The following is a 16,814-nucleotide window of genomic DNA, read 5'->3' as shown; positions in this document are numbered from 1 at the left end:
GATCTTTGATCATTTTTTGGCTCTTCTTTGAACTCCTTCTAAATTAAAAATGTCCTTCTTAAATTAGGGCCCTAGGTCTCTGTGTGGTAGGCCAGCAGCATCCTAAGCCAAAGTCAGATTGACAGACATGCATTACCTAGGTCACCCTATTCATTCTGGTTTTTTAACCACAGACATAGCATAGGTTCTTCCTCAGTCCTCTGGTATTGCCTTAGTGTCCTGATACTGAAGATCAGAGTTCGCTTTTTAACCAGCTTTCTTAAAAACCTTCTTGAATGAGAGTCATTTGGATTTGCTCAATTAAGCATATAGCTTTGATAGCCACTCTTGTATGTTCTTTGTAGCTGTCAGGATGGAAGGAACAGCTTCATGGTCAGATCACAGAAAGAGATCATCTGCATTTTTCCCCAATACAAACCAGACATTTCTTTTTGCTTTTCTACATATTGGCAACTCCGCCCTTCTGTACAGTGATGGATCAAGACCACTGTTAGGGTTTCTTCTGCTTCTAATACTCTTTAAAAATAAACAGCCACAAACCCGCTTTCATCTTTTTGTCCCTAGTGGCACTAGCCAGAAACAACTTCTTTCATTCTCTTTCTCTTATCAGTGGTCTCTTAGGTCTCAATACTGATTTGCATTTGCTGTTTTCCACTTCCTTGCATGTGTTTTGCATTTCTTCATTTTACCTCAAAGCCAGGTTGCTTTTCTTAACCAAGTGTGACCTGTGACCTTTTGTCTTGACTGTGGTTTTCTGGGCACCCAAGATGCTCTTTTAAACAACTCACAATTAACTTTCATTATTCTGTGGCATGCTCAGAATCATTATTTTACAATTAAGCTTGCCATTCTGATTACTGCAATGTCAAGTTAGGAGTATGCACATGGGGATTCTTCTAACGCTAGGCTCAATTAAAAACAGACGTTATTTTATTCTTGCCACATGATTTATATTCAGGGCAAGATTCTCTCCAGTCCTGTCCATTACCTTTAATGATAGGTCAAAATGATGTAACAGGAAACAAACCAGTGTCATACCCCTCTAGTTCTCTGCTTTAATTTATACAGTAATGCCACAACTTGTTCAAAGGTTGAGGTGATTGGCTTTATATTACAAGTCCTGATCCCACAGCGACAGGTCTCACAGTGGCCCACTGCCAAACTTAACATACATTTCAAATATGAAGGCCAGTAGTTCTACCTCGTGAATACGTCTGAAGTACTTTTGAATCCACAGTTTAATATGAGAAGGGCTCAGCTGTTAGTTGACAGAATGATTGGCAACATTTAATTTTCTCTTGGTAACCGCTGTATAGACATGAGAAGTTATCTCCTATTTCTTTGTTCTCCACATGCACTGATGAACAGCCAAACCAATTCCTCAAATAAATCATCATAGTCCTTCCAAGATAATTAAGATTTCTGCATACTTTCACTTCTGCTGTTCCCAGCCAACAATAAGCAGAGGTCCACTGTGGTACGGGCTCCCTGCATCACACATGTAGACTCCCTCCCATCTGCTTTTCTCATTTTGGCATTGTTAGTGGCACCTCCTAGTCCACAAATTACACATAAAGGAGTTTGACAGTGGAACCGCTGGTGAATCACATTTGTCTAATAGGCCTCCTGGTAAATACCTGGCACGGTATCAGCAAGCCATCTCTTGTATGTGCTTGGTCATTAGGAAAGACAAAGCGCTCTCTTATTTTAGAAAGTTATCACTGGATATGAGCACGCCTGAAAAGCATCTGCGTACGCAGCCCCTTCAGAGAAGACTACAGAAAAAGCCAAGTAAATTGTGCGAATACCTGCACGCTGGTGGACCTCTTGAGATGAAGCTTGCAACTGAGGGGTTCCATCTCTGGTAGGCTGCGAGCTGCTGCTCTGGCTTGAATTGCCTGCAGAATTGCTGCTAGAGGAGGATCCCCCTCCACTATCCACCTCTTCAACATTACCCCTCTCATGGTGAGCTGCGTGGCAGTCCTTCCGCATTCTGTTGGCAGGAACACATGCACGGTCAGCCATTTACTGTGCATGAAAATCCGTGCCACCAACATTAGGAACCCCCAAAATGTGTAATTGTACTCTCATACTGCTGCAGGTCTTCTAATGTTTTATGAGACAACAAAGATGATGATGTGGTAAGCTTATTTGGAGTACAACTGTATGTGACACAACCCAAATCTTTCCTTGTCTAAGTGGCTCTGGAGCCCTGCAGGACCTTAGGATTCTTTAGTATCACAGCGATCTCTAAATATCAACTTCTGCATGAGGCAACCAAGTAGCAAACAGGAGGAGCAGGCTGGAGGGAGCTCAGTGGCATTTTATCATGGGGCTAAGCATGCAAGCTGGCTCCCATAGTCTCTCCGTGGTCGCCTGCCTCTCTTCAGCCAAGTGGTGATAGGGCAGGTGGAATGAGACAAGAGTGAGTTATTGCTATATGAAAAAGTGCATGTAGGAATGAGAGATGGAATGTGTCACATACTGATCGTGCATACCTAGGGGAAGTCAGGCAGCTTTGATGGATAGTAAGTACATTTTCAGATATGTTTTGGTCAAGAACAATGACTTGGGAATGGTCATTTATACTGCCAAAGCTTTGGAGCATAACCCACCGACACACTTCTTCATGTTCTGACATGTCACCGAGTTACAGAAAAGATACCCTTATTTACAAGGCATAAGCAGTAAAATTCCCTCAAATAAGGGAAATGTCTGTGTGCTAAATGATTTGATAATGAATCTTGTTGAACATGGAGGAAGCTTTGCTTAAAAGGCGTGAACAAGTTAATGAATTTGCTTTCTGCTGTATCTGTAGGGCCATTTTATGTTATATTTGAGTTATTTGCAATTGATTTTTTACTCATAGATAACAGTACGGAATTACTCTAACAGAAAACACAGTGGAAGTGAGACAGCAAGGACTCTAGCTGCATAGACAAAATTTAACCACCTACCTTAACCATTTGGATCTGAACCACTTTTTAATGTTGTCCAAACTGACAGGTCCCCCCCAAATGTTCCTCAGTTGGCTGTGTGTCCCAAGGTACGAGGTGGTTAAAGGGGAAACGTACATTGGATATCCCAGTGGCTGATCACACGAAGAATTAATTAAGTTCCGCAAGACCTGTTTATTGTTCTGGATGCTTCCTCTCTCCGGGTTACGATTGCGTAAGAAAATAAGCTCCTGCTGCTGCCCAGCCCAAAGCCCTCTGACGCACTCCTTGTTGACCTACAGGTAGGTTAAAAATGCAGATGATGTGAAAACGTTCGCTACTTAAGCTGCAGAACTACACAATTTAGGTAGAATGGCCATAGCTGTGCGGGCAAACGCCTCATGTCTTCGCACCAGCAGGTTTTAGGAACTTTTGCAGCTACTCCCTAGTAAAGTCTGGAATGGCAGTTCAGATACACAAACATATAGGTGCAAAATGGAAGTCAACTGAAGACAGCTCGTTTAGCCTCCAGTCCCTACTCTGTTAAACTCCTTTTGGCCAAATTACCCAGAAATAATATTAGTTACCGCAGCCCTAAATTCCTGCAATATTAGAAAGATGGCGTATGTACCTTGATAACCTTGAAGCTCAGGTAGCTTTTGTGGAGCATGATAACTTTATATTCATCTGCTCCTTCATCTACCACGTGTCTCAGGGTTAGCAGCTCCTCTCTGTTGGAGAGTACAGCGCTGCGCCAGGCCGGGTCCCCTTCGTGACAAATCACCACCTTTTCTTCAAAAGACTGTATTGCTTCATACAAAACTGCTGGGTCCTCGTACTCATCTGGGCAGGTGAACTGGTCCTGGTAGTACAGGAAAAATTATTGAAAATGTCAGGTCTATTTATGAAAACACAAAAACTATTAACAGTAAACAAAATCCTGGTTTTCAAACAGTTGCCAGCTTGCCCGCCCCCCAGGTGACTTGCTATTTGATACAGAGTGTCTTTGTGGAAGTAGAAGAATTAATTTAACAGTCATACAGAAAGGTAACGTTTTTGTCTTACTGTAACCTGTTCTGATCTCATGTTTCCACTGGACAAAGGCACCTAGAGAATGCCAGCTTACCCACTTTCTTTTTGTAAAGTGGGAAGCCACAGGAGGCAGAGCTTTCGGGTTAGCCATGGGAGATCGGAATCACGTGAGGCATTCCACAGTTCTTGTGGAAAACTTTATTTTTATTCACAAAAAACCACCAACAAAAGCACAGACTGGGAATCCATCAGCAGATATCACAATATTGTGTTACTGCTTTAGCTGTCACAGAGCAACATGGCCAGTGATAACATTCATTAAGTTATTGTGTCGAATTCTCAGATATTAATACACAGCAGTTCCACTTCAGTTACATTCAGAGCTATTATAAATAGCATGCATAACAAAAGCGTATTATACTAAATCATAACGTGCCAGAGCAAGAACAAAATCAACTCCAAGCTATACAAGGGTTGACCTGAAGAAATTGGAGCAACTTCAGTGGAGGTGTGCCAGATTTTTACAACTGGAAACAATGGGGTCAGAAACAGCCTGACATCATCAAACAAACAGCTGTGACACTAACCCTTCAAACCCCTCTCCTCTCAGCTGTGTCTTTTAACATATGGAACCATTACATATGTAATTGCCATTCACGAAAGGATTAATAAATTAGCAATGAGATCAGTCTAATCAATGTATTTCTTTTCGATCTAAAAACCATCTTTATAGTGTCCACACAAGTAAAGCATGCCATGACTGTCAGTTTTGTTTTGATGAAAAATGCGGGGTCCCGTTCTGCAATACGAATGCTTTCAAATGGGCAGGAAGGGGGCACAGAAAAGAAGATCAAGTGAATGCATAATAAATAAATGCCAAGTTTTTCCATTTTGGTTAAGGAAATTTCTCACAATAAGGCAACAAATACTCCCATTTCCCTTTCTTTTTTCCTTTGGACAGTTTCTAAGGTTTCCTGTGTTTCCCTAAGAAAACAGATATAATAAACAAGTTAAAAATTAAAAAATGACCCTACCTGGTGTAGTTTCAGAGACATTCGGATTGCCGGGGCAACAACCTTATGCAATAGATCCATGTCTGCGAAGACCCACTCATCTTTTGCTGCTATCCGAAAGTCTCCTTTAAACAATGCATGGAGCCCATAAAGAAAAGAGTCCAAGCTGTAAGAGGAAGGCAGCAGTCACTCGCAGAAATCATCCCCATCTCACCAAGCCAGACCCCTGCCAGCCGCCGACCACGTGCTGAGCCGCAGTGACTGGTGGCCCGCCGGCACAGGGTGAGCTCCTCCCGTGGGTAGAAAACAGAGGGCACGTCGCCTATTTCTAATGGAAAAACATTCCTCGGGGTAGGTTGCTTTCCTTCTGCTTGCGCTGGAAATGACTGGCCGCAAAATGAGTGTGGCACCTGGAATGGAGGATGTCCTAAGGATGGGCGGCTGGGTCAGGGCACGCCTCAGGGCGCTGCTTCTCTGCAGCTGTGCCACAGAGACCAGGTCAAAGAGTGCCAGCTGCTCTGCAATCCCTGCGCAGGTGGCAGCAACTGCCCCCTCGTTTGAAAGTTTATTGTTGGGCCTGTTAGCAGTTCTCCTTGTAAGGTAAAAATTAAAAAAAAACAACCAAAAAACAGCCAACCAAACAAAAAAACCCACAAAAAAACCCCAACAAAAACTGACACCAAAAAAAACCCCACCCAAACCGAAACAAAAAACAGCTGTAACAAATATTTTCAGCAACTCTGAGACTTTTGCCATGAAACTCAAACCCAGACATGAACATTAAAACAGATGGACTGGAAAAAAAACCAAGTTATGTTTCAGGAACTGTTCAGCAAGGCAGGTGAGAACACGAATCACAAGACAGGCATCGCACACTGAAACCATGAGCCCTAAACCAAACGTGATCTGGGTGTCTTCTGTCTAATACAAGAAACTCCATACAACCACTTCTGCCTGACCTTGGATGACAGTTTGCCTGGACCTGAGACTTAAGCAAGAGGTAACAGGTACAAAATCAAGTAGTAGTTAGAAATTAGAAAAAACGGAGGGTTTGTGAAGGGAAACACCCAGCCCTCAGCTCCATCCTGCACCCTGAACCACAAGCTTCCCACAGCACCACAGCCACCTCTATAATGCTTGTAGCCTTATACATTCAGGATGTATATCTGTTATATATCCTATCCATTACAGGACTGCCGTCCTAATGCTGCTCTGAAAAAGCCATCTCAAAATTAAGGCAAACGGGCAGCTCCTGCAAACCTACAGGACATGGTTTCATCTACCTGCCAAGATCCTACTCAGAACAGTTGATTTTTCAGATGGTAAAGGCTCTGAGGAGAAGCTGCATTAAGATGTCAGCGGTCTTCATTACCGCCCAGGCTTTCTCTAGAGAACACACAATCTTTTCACGTAATTGAGCTTTCTTAATTATTTAGGGGGGGAAAAAAAAAAGTTTTATTTTTTTTTTCTCTTCTCCAAAAGAGGGAGAAGAGAAATTGGGAGACTTCCCAGCCTATCTTCATTTCAAACGCATTCTTAGTTTTGCCCTTAGTGGGTAGCACGTTTTAGAAATTAAAAGGGAAAGATATATATGTTGTTACCAGAAAAACAGCTGGATACCGATTTTCTCTGCGAAAGCACGGTGTTAATACAAATCGACTAATCAGTGGGACCAAGGCCAGTCAGGAAGACGGGGCCACTGTCCCTGCTGGGAATGAAGAGTACAGGGACGCGTTTGTGAATTCATAACCGATTTGCACCTATTAGTACTAAGTTACCTATTAATACATGCCTGTGTGAGACAGGCACTTACACTCCGATCTTCAAAACGTGCAGGCACTGATTTCAATGGGAGTTATTATGTGTCTTCAAGAAGCGGGTCCTGATCCCCACTGACATTCAATCAATCGTCTCCACAATTTGGAAAATGATAATATATCCCAATCCTGCTTAATAGCTAGGAAAGCCCTAGAATAAACCAGCTAGGGGAAAAAGAAAGGTGGGTGCAGCCAGTGTGGTGAAATACGTGACTATCATTTCCTTTGAAAAGGCTGGAAACCAGGAAGGGTCCTTTCAACTCGCCCACCCAATAGAAAAAATCCAGCTGAATCCTTGCCTGAAAAATTCCCACTTCGGTATCTAAATATTCTTCCCAGGATGAAACTGAAAAATCTACCCTGAATTCTGCACCTAATGATGATGTGTAGTATAGTTTTTCCCCACATAACACCCCCTGTATTTGCTCTGCAAAGTTGGCTGGGATGATAGGAGAAGTAGGCAGGAGAGCAAGCTGTTTTCTACATCATTAGAGGCTCTCGGAGCCAAATCTGAATACCAGAGCAGACAAAGAGTTTGCGTTCACATCCAAGTGTCTTATAGGCATCAGCACATGCGAAACAGGCTGCTGCAAACAGCAATGTCTGCTGGAAGCAAGGCCAGGACGAGGACAGCTCTGCACGCCACAGCTGAGCATCCGCAGAGGGAACAGGGGGAAGCACCTACAGCTCTCGCTGCACTCACTTAGGGAAGAGTCCTCCACTTCTCATCCCTCTGCGTAATAAGTTCTCTCACCAGCATTTTTAAGAACAGGTATGACTGCTACAAGGAGTAAAGCAACGGTGGCAGTAGCTGGGAGAGGCTGAGAGTCAATTATTTTATAGATCGCGTTTTCCAACAGAGAGGTCTGGAGGAGATCGCTGTATTCACAACACCGTGGACATCTTTTATTCTCCTGCCAATTGTTATGAGGCTTTTGGGGACAGACATTCTGCCTATAATGTGACACTATCTCAAGCCAGTACTGTAACATGCAGCCCTTAATCCACCGAAGATACAGCTGTTGTTATTCTTCCCATTGTTAATGCTCTCTCCTGAAGACTCTAATGAGATTATAAGGAAGCTGTAAAGCCAACAGCTTTGATCTCGGGCCTCACTCAAGGTTGTTGCTGCTTTCTTGGCCCAGTTTTAACATACCTCAGTTAGTAATCTGCTGTAGTTACAGGCTCATTCAATATATTTTAAAAAGTAGTTAAGGTAAATTCACATGCCAAAGAAATGACATTAACCAGGAAGAGATGTAACTACTATTTCTGGCAATGTTTCTAACCCTCTGGGCTAAGATCCCGAAAAGCTGCTGTCACAACTGCGAGCTATTTTAGAACAAGACTAGTAGGTGTGTGGGAACCGTCGGCCCCTTGAATGTGCAGAAAGGAGAGGATTAAGTAGCACCACAAATACCAGAGGGAGGGTAACACAGCCAAAGCAAATACTCCCTCGTCCTGCACTCCTTAACGTTGCTCCAACAGCTGAAACGAAAAGCATTTGATGCAAGCCTGAAAACAGCACGGATGGAGACTAATGAGCTGGCGAATTTTGCACACCAAAACCCATCCCCTGTCCGCAGTTCACAGACCTTTCCCAATATTAACTCTAGATTTATTTAAGGAATAAAGAAACATACGTGCCTGTGAGCTGGTAATGACCTGAATGTCATAGCTCACCTGCATGAAATATTTTCAGTGGTTGCCCTTGTGAATTTGATATTTTAGACCGCAGTGGTTATGAGCTAAGAGTCAAACATTTCTCCCCTGCTTCTGCCCTGCTTGGCTCTGGCAAACATAAAGCTGCCCGGTCTGCCTGAGCTCCCACTAGCAGTGCAGCATCACCAGCAGCACTGTGTCCTGTGCCCTCCACCTCTTTCCCCTCCGACGCTGGGCAATGCAATGTGGTGCCCAGGAGGGAAGGGGCGGGTGGGACCAGCTGCTTCCCTGGGCTTCAGCATGAGCAGCAGTTCCTCCAGGCAGAGGCGTTCCTTGGGAGTGACCCTCTGTCCACACCGAGTGATGACACCCAGAGGGAGCGCAGGGGACCTGAACATCCAGGCTTGGTAGCATTGGAAGTACCTGATAAGAGAAGCTTTATGAAGAGATTTTTATATTTTTCCAAACGCAAAACTTATACTAAACACTTATTTACTAGTAAGTCTAGTGGCTGAATAGGATTATTAAGTATTTTTTTTACAAATACTAAACATATCACTCCTATTTGAATAAATGAATGGTAATGTCATGTCATTCTTCAAATTGCATTTTGTGCAGGATGCCTCCTAATGACAGTTTAAAAGAGCAAGTGATTTGCATAGCAATGTTCTGCCTTCTTAATGAATGCATTTATTGTGTAATCTAGTGTTAATGCTGGGTTTCTACTGACATTTACATGAACAGGTACACTGAATAATTATTTACATACATTATATAAGAGCATTTAAAATCTTGGTTTACAGTGACATTTACTGATTAATAGATTAGACAGAATCATGCGTAAATGAGTGCAAATTGGTAGTTTACATACACAATGTAAACTTGAATCTCAATTCTGTAGTGCGCGGCTCAGTGTAACATTAACTTTGCGTTACTATTTCTGCGCAGCAGTCGGATGGCTGCCTCCTCCCAAGACACAGCAAGGACTAAACTTAATCCAGGAAAGTTCCCTACTGCCTGTGCAGTTACCCCTGAGAACAAAACACGGACTGCAGAGCACAGACTCCTGGCTAGTTTGCTCACGTTGGATGTCTCTGAAACACTTCATAAGAAATAAGTGTGAGGGGGAAGAGGAGGAGGAGGAGACTACAATGCCTATCTGGCCATTACATCTCAAACTTACCACAAAACCTCTAGCGATGTTGTACACAAGATGCTCCATAGCTAGAACTAACAGAAAGTCCTGAGATGAAGTTCAAGGTCATTTCTCAGTGCCTACCAGAGTAACCTAAATAACCTAAACTTTCGCAGTCCAGCATTCAAGTGTGTGAGCACGTTAGGAGCCCCGACCTCTTAGAGTGAGCCAGCTCCCAACAGCCGTATGTGCCGTGCATCCCCCTTACGCACACAGCTGGCTGTGGGGTTGCCTGTTCTGACGCCGCCTCTGCAGAAAACTAAAACACTCTCCAGCAGCAGCAGGTGGTTCCAAAAGGTCCCCAAAATACCATGACATCTTTTCAAGGAAAAGGACTGTGAAGCGTCACCTAAGGAATGATTCCTCCAGCTACTAAGGACCTTAGCTCCTTCTCCCCCACCTGACTGACCTGCACCAGCCTGAAAGCGAGGACCAGCAATAATGCTCTAAACCACCCTCCGTAAAAGCTGCTGTATCTCCATCAAACACAGGGAGAGGGGAGGGAGACCTGCCTTTAGTGCCCATCGTTAATCCTTGGGAACGTCTCCTTCTGGCCTCAGCAGCGTTGCATGTGCTGGACAAAGTCTCCTTCCCCCTGGCATGCCGTGGGATTGTATTCCTGTCGGCGTCTTGCTGCCTGACTCCTTCTTTATGTTTAAATAAGTTGTGAAGATCTGGGTGATGCAGTAAACACCCTAAGCACGGTAAGAACTGCCCTCTGTGCTGACGTGAATGTATTTGGGGGATTTTTGATAAAGGTCTTGATGTCACAGGGTAGCGTACCCACCTTGCTCTTTAGTTAATTTCTACTGAATTGTTTTTGTCAATTAAAATAAATATATAAATTCTCTAAGGCAAGAATAAATGTATTCACCAAGCCAAAGCCATGTTTTGTAGCTGCAGCAATTTATAACTTGAATTGTGCTACTCAGATTCCTTTTTTTCCCCAAAATCTTTCTGACACTTCAAATGTATTAAAGATAATTTAACCAGGTAGGTAAGTGACACAGTTTTTCCATGGTGAAACTTTTATAGGGAAAGCTTTTGTGAAGTAACACTGAAAAAGATAGTGACAGAAGCTTCCACTTAATCCCTTTTATGCCACAAAATATATTTTAAAAATACAATGATTCAATACTGCCCTGGAGCACTTGCTTAATAAAAAGAAAACCAGGGCTGACTTAAAGATACAGGATTATATAGAACAGATTCAGGAAAACAGGGATGGAGCTGTGCACTGCATAGGACTACTGCATTTTTTGCCTTTCTGCAGATCTTTTCTCCCCAAAAACCATATTTTTAAGTATGGAATGTCCAGTCACCAGAAGAAAGGAACTAATCTGCGTCACTGGTAATATTCCAGATTTTAAAAAGACATGGTATAGCTGACTCTTGCAATTATTCTTAAAATCTTTGGTGAAGACTTTGCAAATAATTATCCTTGACCTTCATACTTTCCATGTTAAGCTTTAGAAAGTCTCTGGTAATATTATCTCTTTACATTAGCTACTAACCATGTAAGCCAATACAAATAAGTGACATTGTTATTGTATCTGTACTAGTGCCAAAACACTGTAATGAGGATTTTAAGATCCGGTGGAAAGTACATGCAACGTGATGGCATGTTTAGGAAGCTTTTGTGGTATTTTTAGATGCATTTCTAATATTGCTGTGACATATCTGTTGCAGGCCGAGATCAAAAATCACTTTAATCTTTTCTCAAAAAAAAAAAAATAAATCATAAATGCATATCAACTTTTCTATCACGTCCCCAAACTCTAAAATTTGGATCATCCAAAAAATGGGGTAATTTTAGAAATATCAATTACTTACTAAACATCACACCTGTTTGAGTGCATAGAAATGGAGAGGGAACTCAACCCAACAGAAAAGTACTACAGGAAGGGAATGTGCAAAGACTGGTAGAAATGAGATGACAAAAGCCACTTTAAAAAGCAGAAAGAAGCAATACACCAAGAAATAAGCCATGTGGGCCACAAACATTTTGCACGACTGAAAGAAAAAGACATAACTCAAATGTTACAAGAGTCTCAACCGAGAACAAAGCTAGAATGAATATTTAAAAGATAGTGTTCTATCTTGTAACACAAAATGCATTCAAAATCACATGCGCTGTCTTTGTTTGCTTGTTAGCAAGACAAATCCTCTCTAAGGAGCGCGCTGATGGAGGGCTTGCTAGCTTCCTCCCAGTTTTGTGCCACTGCAGCAAGGTCACTTAGAAACTGTATTGACTCAACTTCCCTACTTTTACTAAACTCCTGTGGAACACAGGGAGTTAAGATACTTCTAATAAAAATCTAAAATGTAGGCGAGTAGTTATACTTTATTACAATAAAAAATATTTCATTAATAAAATGCCTTATTTATAGAACGGTGTAAATGGTAACTTCTAAAACCCAAAAAACTCAGAACTCCCAGTGAAAATGGAAGATTCACTAATGAAAATGTAGGATGAAGAGCATATTCATAAACAATCTTAACCAACCATATTTTAATTAACCAGGCTTTCTAGGAAGAAGTATTCTGAAAGAATGAGTAAGGTAGAGTGAAAACAGACAGAGCCTTGGTCTCAAGAGATGTGAAGTTCTCCCTTCCTCATGCTCCAGAATGTAGCGGCACAATGAACAGCAATACAGCCCTGAGAAATAAAGATTCTTTATCGATTTATTATTATTTAGCTAACTAGATGTTGGATGACTTAGCAGTTTCTTCAGCATTCCAGTAGCCAGGCAGGGTATGAGGGAACGTGGGCAATAACCACAGGTACCCATTCTTTCAACGCAAACTTCTGCTTTGCCCCACGAAATACAGGCTGGTATTAGTTATTTAGCCAACTACCAAAGTAAAAGATGTCCAGGAATGGCAGAAAACAAATTACTTTATGGAGGAAAGAGACTTCACCTTGATCTAATCTTCTGTTAAGATTCCACATTAAAAGACAGGCAGGTCTTTGCTTTTAAGATGAGGAAAAAGGATTCCTAAAAATTACCTGATGGCCATATTGTGAGCTGCAGTTCCCAAAGCTCTTCGACCCAGTATGCACAAAGCAAAGGAAAGCGTCACTAGAGGAGAATCCTCATCGCTGTCCAGGTGCTACAAAGTTTTAAGAGCACATGTTATTCTACATGCAAATACCATCTGTAAAAGCACTGTAATGCTATAAATGGTTAACATTCATAAAATTGCATGTAGCTGGAACTACAAGCAAAAACATTCTTTGCAATTAAACAGAAGAAGAAGGAAGATCATAGACATGAGAGGCTTTCTCAAAATGCAAGCTTATTTTGCCCACTGACTAGAAACAGAACGTTTTAATCTCGGGCAGCAAGATCCCAAGGGAGGGGAGCTTTGTTTGTGGTGGCTTGTTTGGTTTTTTTCAGTTGGGTGTTTTGTGGTGGGTTTTTTTTTTTTTTTTTCCCCCCAGATCTGACATTCTAAAACAGAGCAGATTACTTATTGCTGAGAGACACTGCAACTGGAGGCAGCCAAACCCCTTTTCATGGGACACAGTGCCTACGAAACCTCAGCCACGGATTCCAGAAGAACAATCTATGTGGAAAAGTTTGGAAGAACACACACCTCTAGTGAATAACAATACATATCTGAATTGTATACCATTGATGACACTGACCACACATTTTAACAAGCAGCCAAAACATTTCATTTACTAGCTCAGGAGAGTCTCTTTACTGAAATTTTTGCAATAAAAACTTCGCTATCAAGCTGGAGGAAAAAACCTGAAACAACCCCTCATTAATGTGAACCTTCAGGAGGATACAGACTAATATTTCAGTCCATGCAGCGATTTCTTAGAGCTTCCTTTGACTTTGAAAGTGGAGCCAGTTACAACTGAGAATGTAGCTCCTTCTATAAAATACAACAATTTTCAGGATGATGTATACAGTGAAGGTTTTTTTACATCTTATCTCCTACATGAACTTTACCTCTATATAGTCTGTGATTTACAAAAACAGAGGTCAAAGAAAACGACATAAAAAATAGAAATGTATGTGTCTGTGAACACTAGTGCACGTGTGCGTTTGCCCTTTTAAGCCTTAACTGTTAAGTTCCAAGTCTGTTGGGCGTCCCTGAATCTTACTCTGTTTGAAAGCCTCAGCCACGTAAGAAGTGAAAAAGCATCATTTGACAGCGGCTTTCCCCGCACCACGCAATTCTTGAGGTCAGAACTTGGGAGCTGAGACATGGGAAGAGCTGAGATGGGAAAGAAAAGAGATGAAATATTCCCAGTAGGAGGAGGTGGCGGGGAAGGCTCGCAGGATAATTCAGTGAAAACAGTATCAATGTAATGATAACTGGTGGGGTGGCATTCAGGGTCAGAGACATGAGAAAGAACAGAAGTGGAGAAGAAACACTAAGATGCAGTGATGTTACGCCAGCCACGTTCAGTGGTAGCAAATGGGATGTACACTCAGTGATCCCGAATGAAAAACGCACAAATGCAAGTGCATGGTGGCCAGGAAAGAGACACTTCTCATTTTTTGCCCTTATCAGCAATAATTAAAAAATGAAATCAAGGGAATATGCTGGTGTGAAACTGTATTCTCCCTCTGGGCTATTTTGAGTATTCCGTGGAAATACAGTAACAGTAAGTACTGCATTTCCGACAAATGACTGCTGACCATGAGTAATCTTAGTGCCTCAAAGCACGTAATCGCATAGTTGTAAACCTGCCCTTGACCTTCTAGAGCTGCAAGGTAATTTCACACGATTTTGTGGCATGGTTCACATTCAAATTATGAGCCCTCAGAGGTGACCTATCCTAGCAGTGACTTTGTTACGCACTTCCCTACCATTTGAAGACTGTACCCAGATACAGGCAAATTTGTGGGAAGGATACACAAACCTCACAAATGTTTGGCAAATGTACCCAAACACTGGCAACACTGAAGGAACAGGAATGTTTTTATCCATGCTTTCTAGAGCTGATGAAATTAATGGTGTTGGAAGCGTGGACAATAAGGAATTGGTTCTGTATTTAAAGACTAGCGTTCCTTAAAACTCTAGTTTTGCACAAGAGTAGTGTCCAAAACATGGTTTTTTCCATTCCACAAAACACGTATTTTCCTTTTATGTTAAATCTGACAGCTTAAATGAAATAAATTTTACTGTATTAATCCTGAGCAAGTAAAAGAGTAACCATGAATCATTTAACTCCTATCCCAAGAATTAAAATGACTACTACTGAAAAAAACCCAACAAACAAACAAACAAAAGCAAGCTTACCTCCACCCTTTTTCTAGCACAGAACTGAATCCAGTCCAGATAAACACTGCAGAAACTAGCTCTTGTTATTCCTTGGAGACACGGAACATAATCTTCATCTATGTTAATGTTAAACATTGCAAGGTCACGTTCAATATAATGCCACTTTGCATAAGGCTGCAGTATCTTTTGTATGGATTCATCTTTTATCCAGTCAAGGATTTTGGGAGAACTTGCTGTAAAGTATATTATACTCTGTTGACAAAATGTGCAAACGTTAGTCACTCTATCTCTGATTAAAGCAGATGTATTTTACACAGAAGAGAATAAATCAAATAGGACCACATTAAGTACCCACAATGGTACGTGGTTTTCCTGTTTTTTACTGCTTGGCATCATTGCTTCACAAAACTGTTCAAGTCAGAATGGTAGTAATTGATATCTAAATAGCAGAAAACAGAAAAAGAAGTCATATTTTTAATACACTTCTGCCTTACAGGAAAATTAATTTAAAAAATATACTCTGATAAGAATAAAGATTTCAGCATTTAAATGTTAATTACTATGTATTAGTGGGATTCTAGAGTCTATCACCAAGAAGGTGGTATGGATAAAAATCTAGGCATATTTTGAAAAAAAAAAACCCCAAACCAGCAGTAGAAGCTGACATGCTCAAAACAGGACCCTCTTTCCTCCATGGACTTGCCGTTTCCTGGGGATGAAGCTTTCCTAATCCTTTAACAGAAACAGTTCCACCACAATAAAACCACAAAGGTGAGATCTGACAGATGTGTACAACGTAAGTCTGGAAATCCCTGATTTAAATGCTGTTTTCTTTCAGCATTTAGTAGCATCACTATTTTTGTTATTTGTCAGAGGCCAGTAAAGAACAATGTATTTTTTCTTACATGTTGGGTCAAGAAGCTGATAGCTCATGTAACTGAGTTTGCTTTTAAAGCACTGCAGGAGGAGCAGCATTCAGCAGGAGCTCTTTTACCAAATGCAGAAATACTAGAAAGCAGCAACACTCACATCTCCTGTCTGTGCCTGTTTCTAAGTTTGTGTCTGAAGCCATTACAATAATAATAAATAAAATAAAAGAATAATTAAAAAAAATCTAAACCAAATCTAAAGCATATTTTCAAAGGAACATGAAACTTAAGAAGTTCTATTGCTGCAAAGGAAAGCGGCATCAGCTGGAAAGGCCCATTATAATCTTTTGTGATTACAATATTAATATATCAATTTAGAACTGGATACCAAAGCAAATGAGGGGCAAGTGAACATGACTGAAAATGAGGTAGTTCTACTTTACCCATGCGATGGAAATATTATTAAGCAAATAAATGTATAAAATGAAAATACGATGGATTAGAAAGGGCAGAAGCACTAGCAGCACTTTTAAAAATCCCAGATGCCCTCCACAGTTTATCTTTCAAATTGTACAAAAATACACAAGAGGAAAGTTAAGCTCCAGAGGAAAAGACAAGTCGGACAGATACAGACTGAGGATGGACCCTTAATTTCTTGGCATGTGGAGAACAATACACTCTTTAAAAAAGATTAATGCAGAAGCAATAGGAGCTGAAAACAGCACTTGCTGAATGCAGACTTCTTGAATACTAAAAGACGCTTAGATAAGAATATATTGAGAAGAGATGGAGGAGGCACAAGGGAAAAATATCACAGTAGCTGCGCAGGAAATGATTTCAAAATATATGCAGAAGGACTACAGGAGCTGACCCACTTTATTTGTGGAGAATAGAATTCCTTTCGATAAGAAGAAATGGGCCTTTCTAGGCTGTCGATGAAACTGCAAATGAAATAAATACATTAGGAATAGGACACTTGGTGCAACTCATTGTGTAAAAGGCCAATATGTAATTATTCTTGAAGGATAGGAGAACTGAAACAA

At 41.2% G+C, this 16,814-nt stretch overlaps 1 protein-coding gene across 1 annotated transcript in view; it reads right to left on the bottom strand.

The window, feature by feature from the left end:
- PCNX2 (pecanex 2) overlaps positions 1 to 16,814 on the bottom strand; it is a 159,735-nt gene that overhangs the window by 6,911 nt on the left and 136,010 nt on the right. The window contains exons 27-32 of the mRNA XM_055809946.1: positions 14,921 to 15,154; positions 12,666 to 12,769; positions 5,003 to 5,147; positions 3,568 to 3,798; positions 2,958 to 3,232; positions 1,809 to 1,993 (exon numbers count right to left, since the gene is read on the bottom strand). Of these exons, the coding sequence (XP_055665921.1) occupies positions 1,809 to 1,993; positions 2,958 to 3,232; positions 3,568 to 3,798; positions 5,003 to 5,147; positions 12,666 to 12,769; positions 14,921 to 15,154 (1,174 nt within the window). The remainder of the gene's footprint in view (positions 1 to 1,808; positions 1,994 to 2,957; positions 3,233 to 3,567; positions 3,799 to 5,002; positions 5,148 to 12,665; positions 12,770 to 14,920; positions 15,155 to 16,814) is intronic.

Source organism: Falco peregrinus, chromosome 7, assembly GCF_023634155.1.
Source record: "Falco peregrinus isolate bFalPer1 chromosome 7, bFalPer1.pri, whole genome shotgun sequence".
NCBI classification, from domain to species: Eukaryota; Metazoa; Chordata; class Aves; order Falconiformes; family Falconidae; genus Falco; species Falco peregrinus.
Note: the sequence above shows the minus strand (reverse complement) of the source record. Positions and strands in the feature narration are given on the sequence as shown.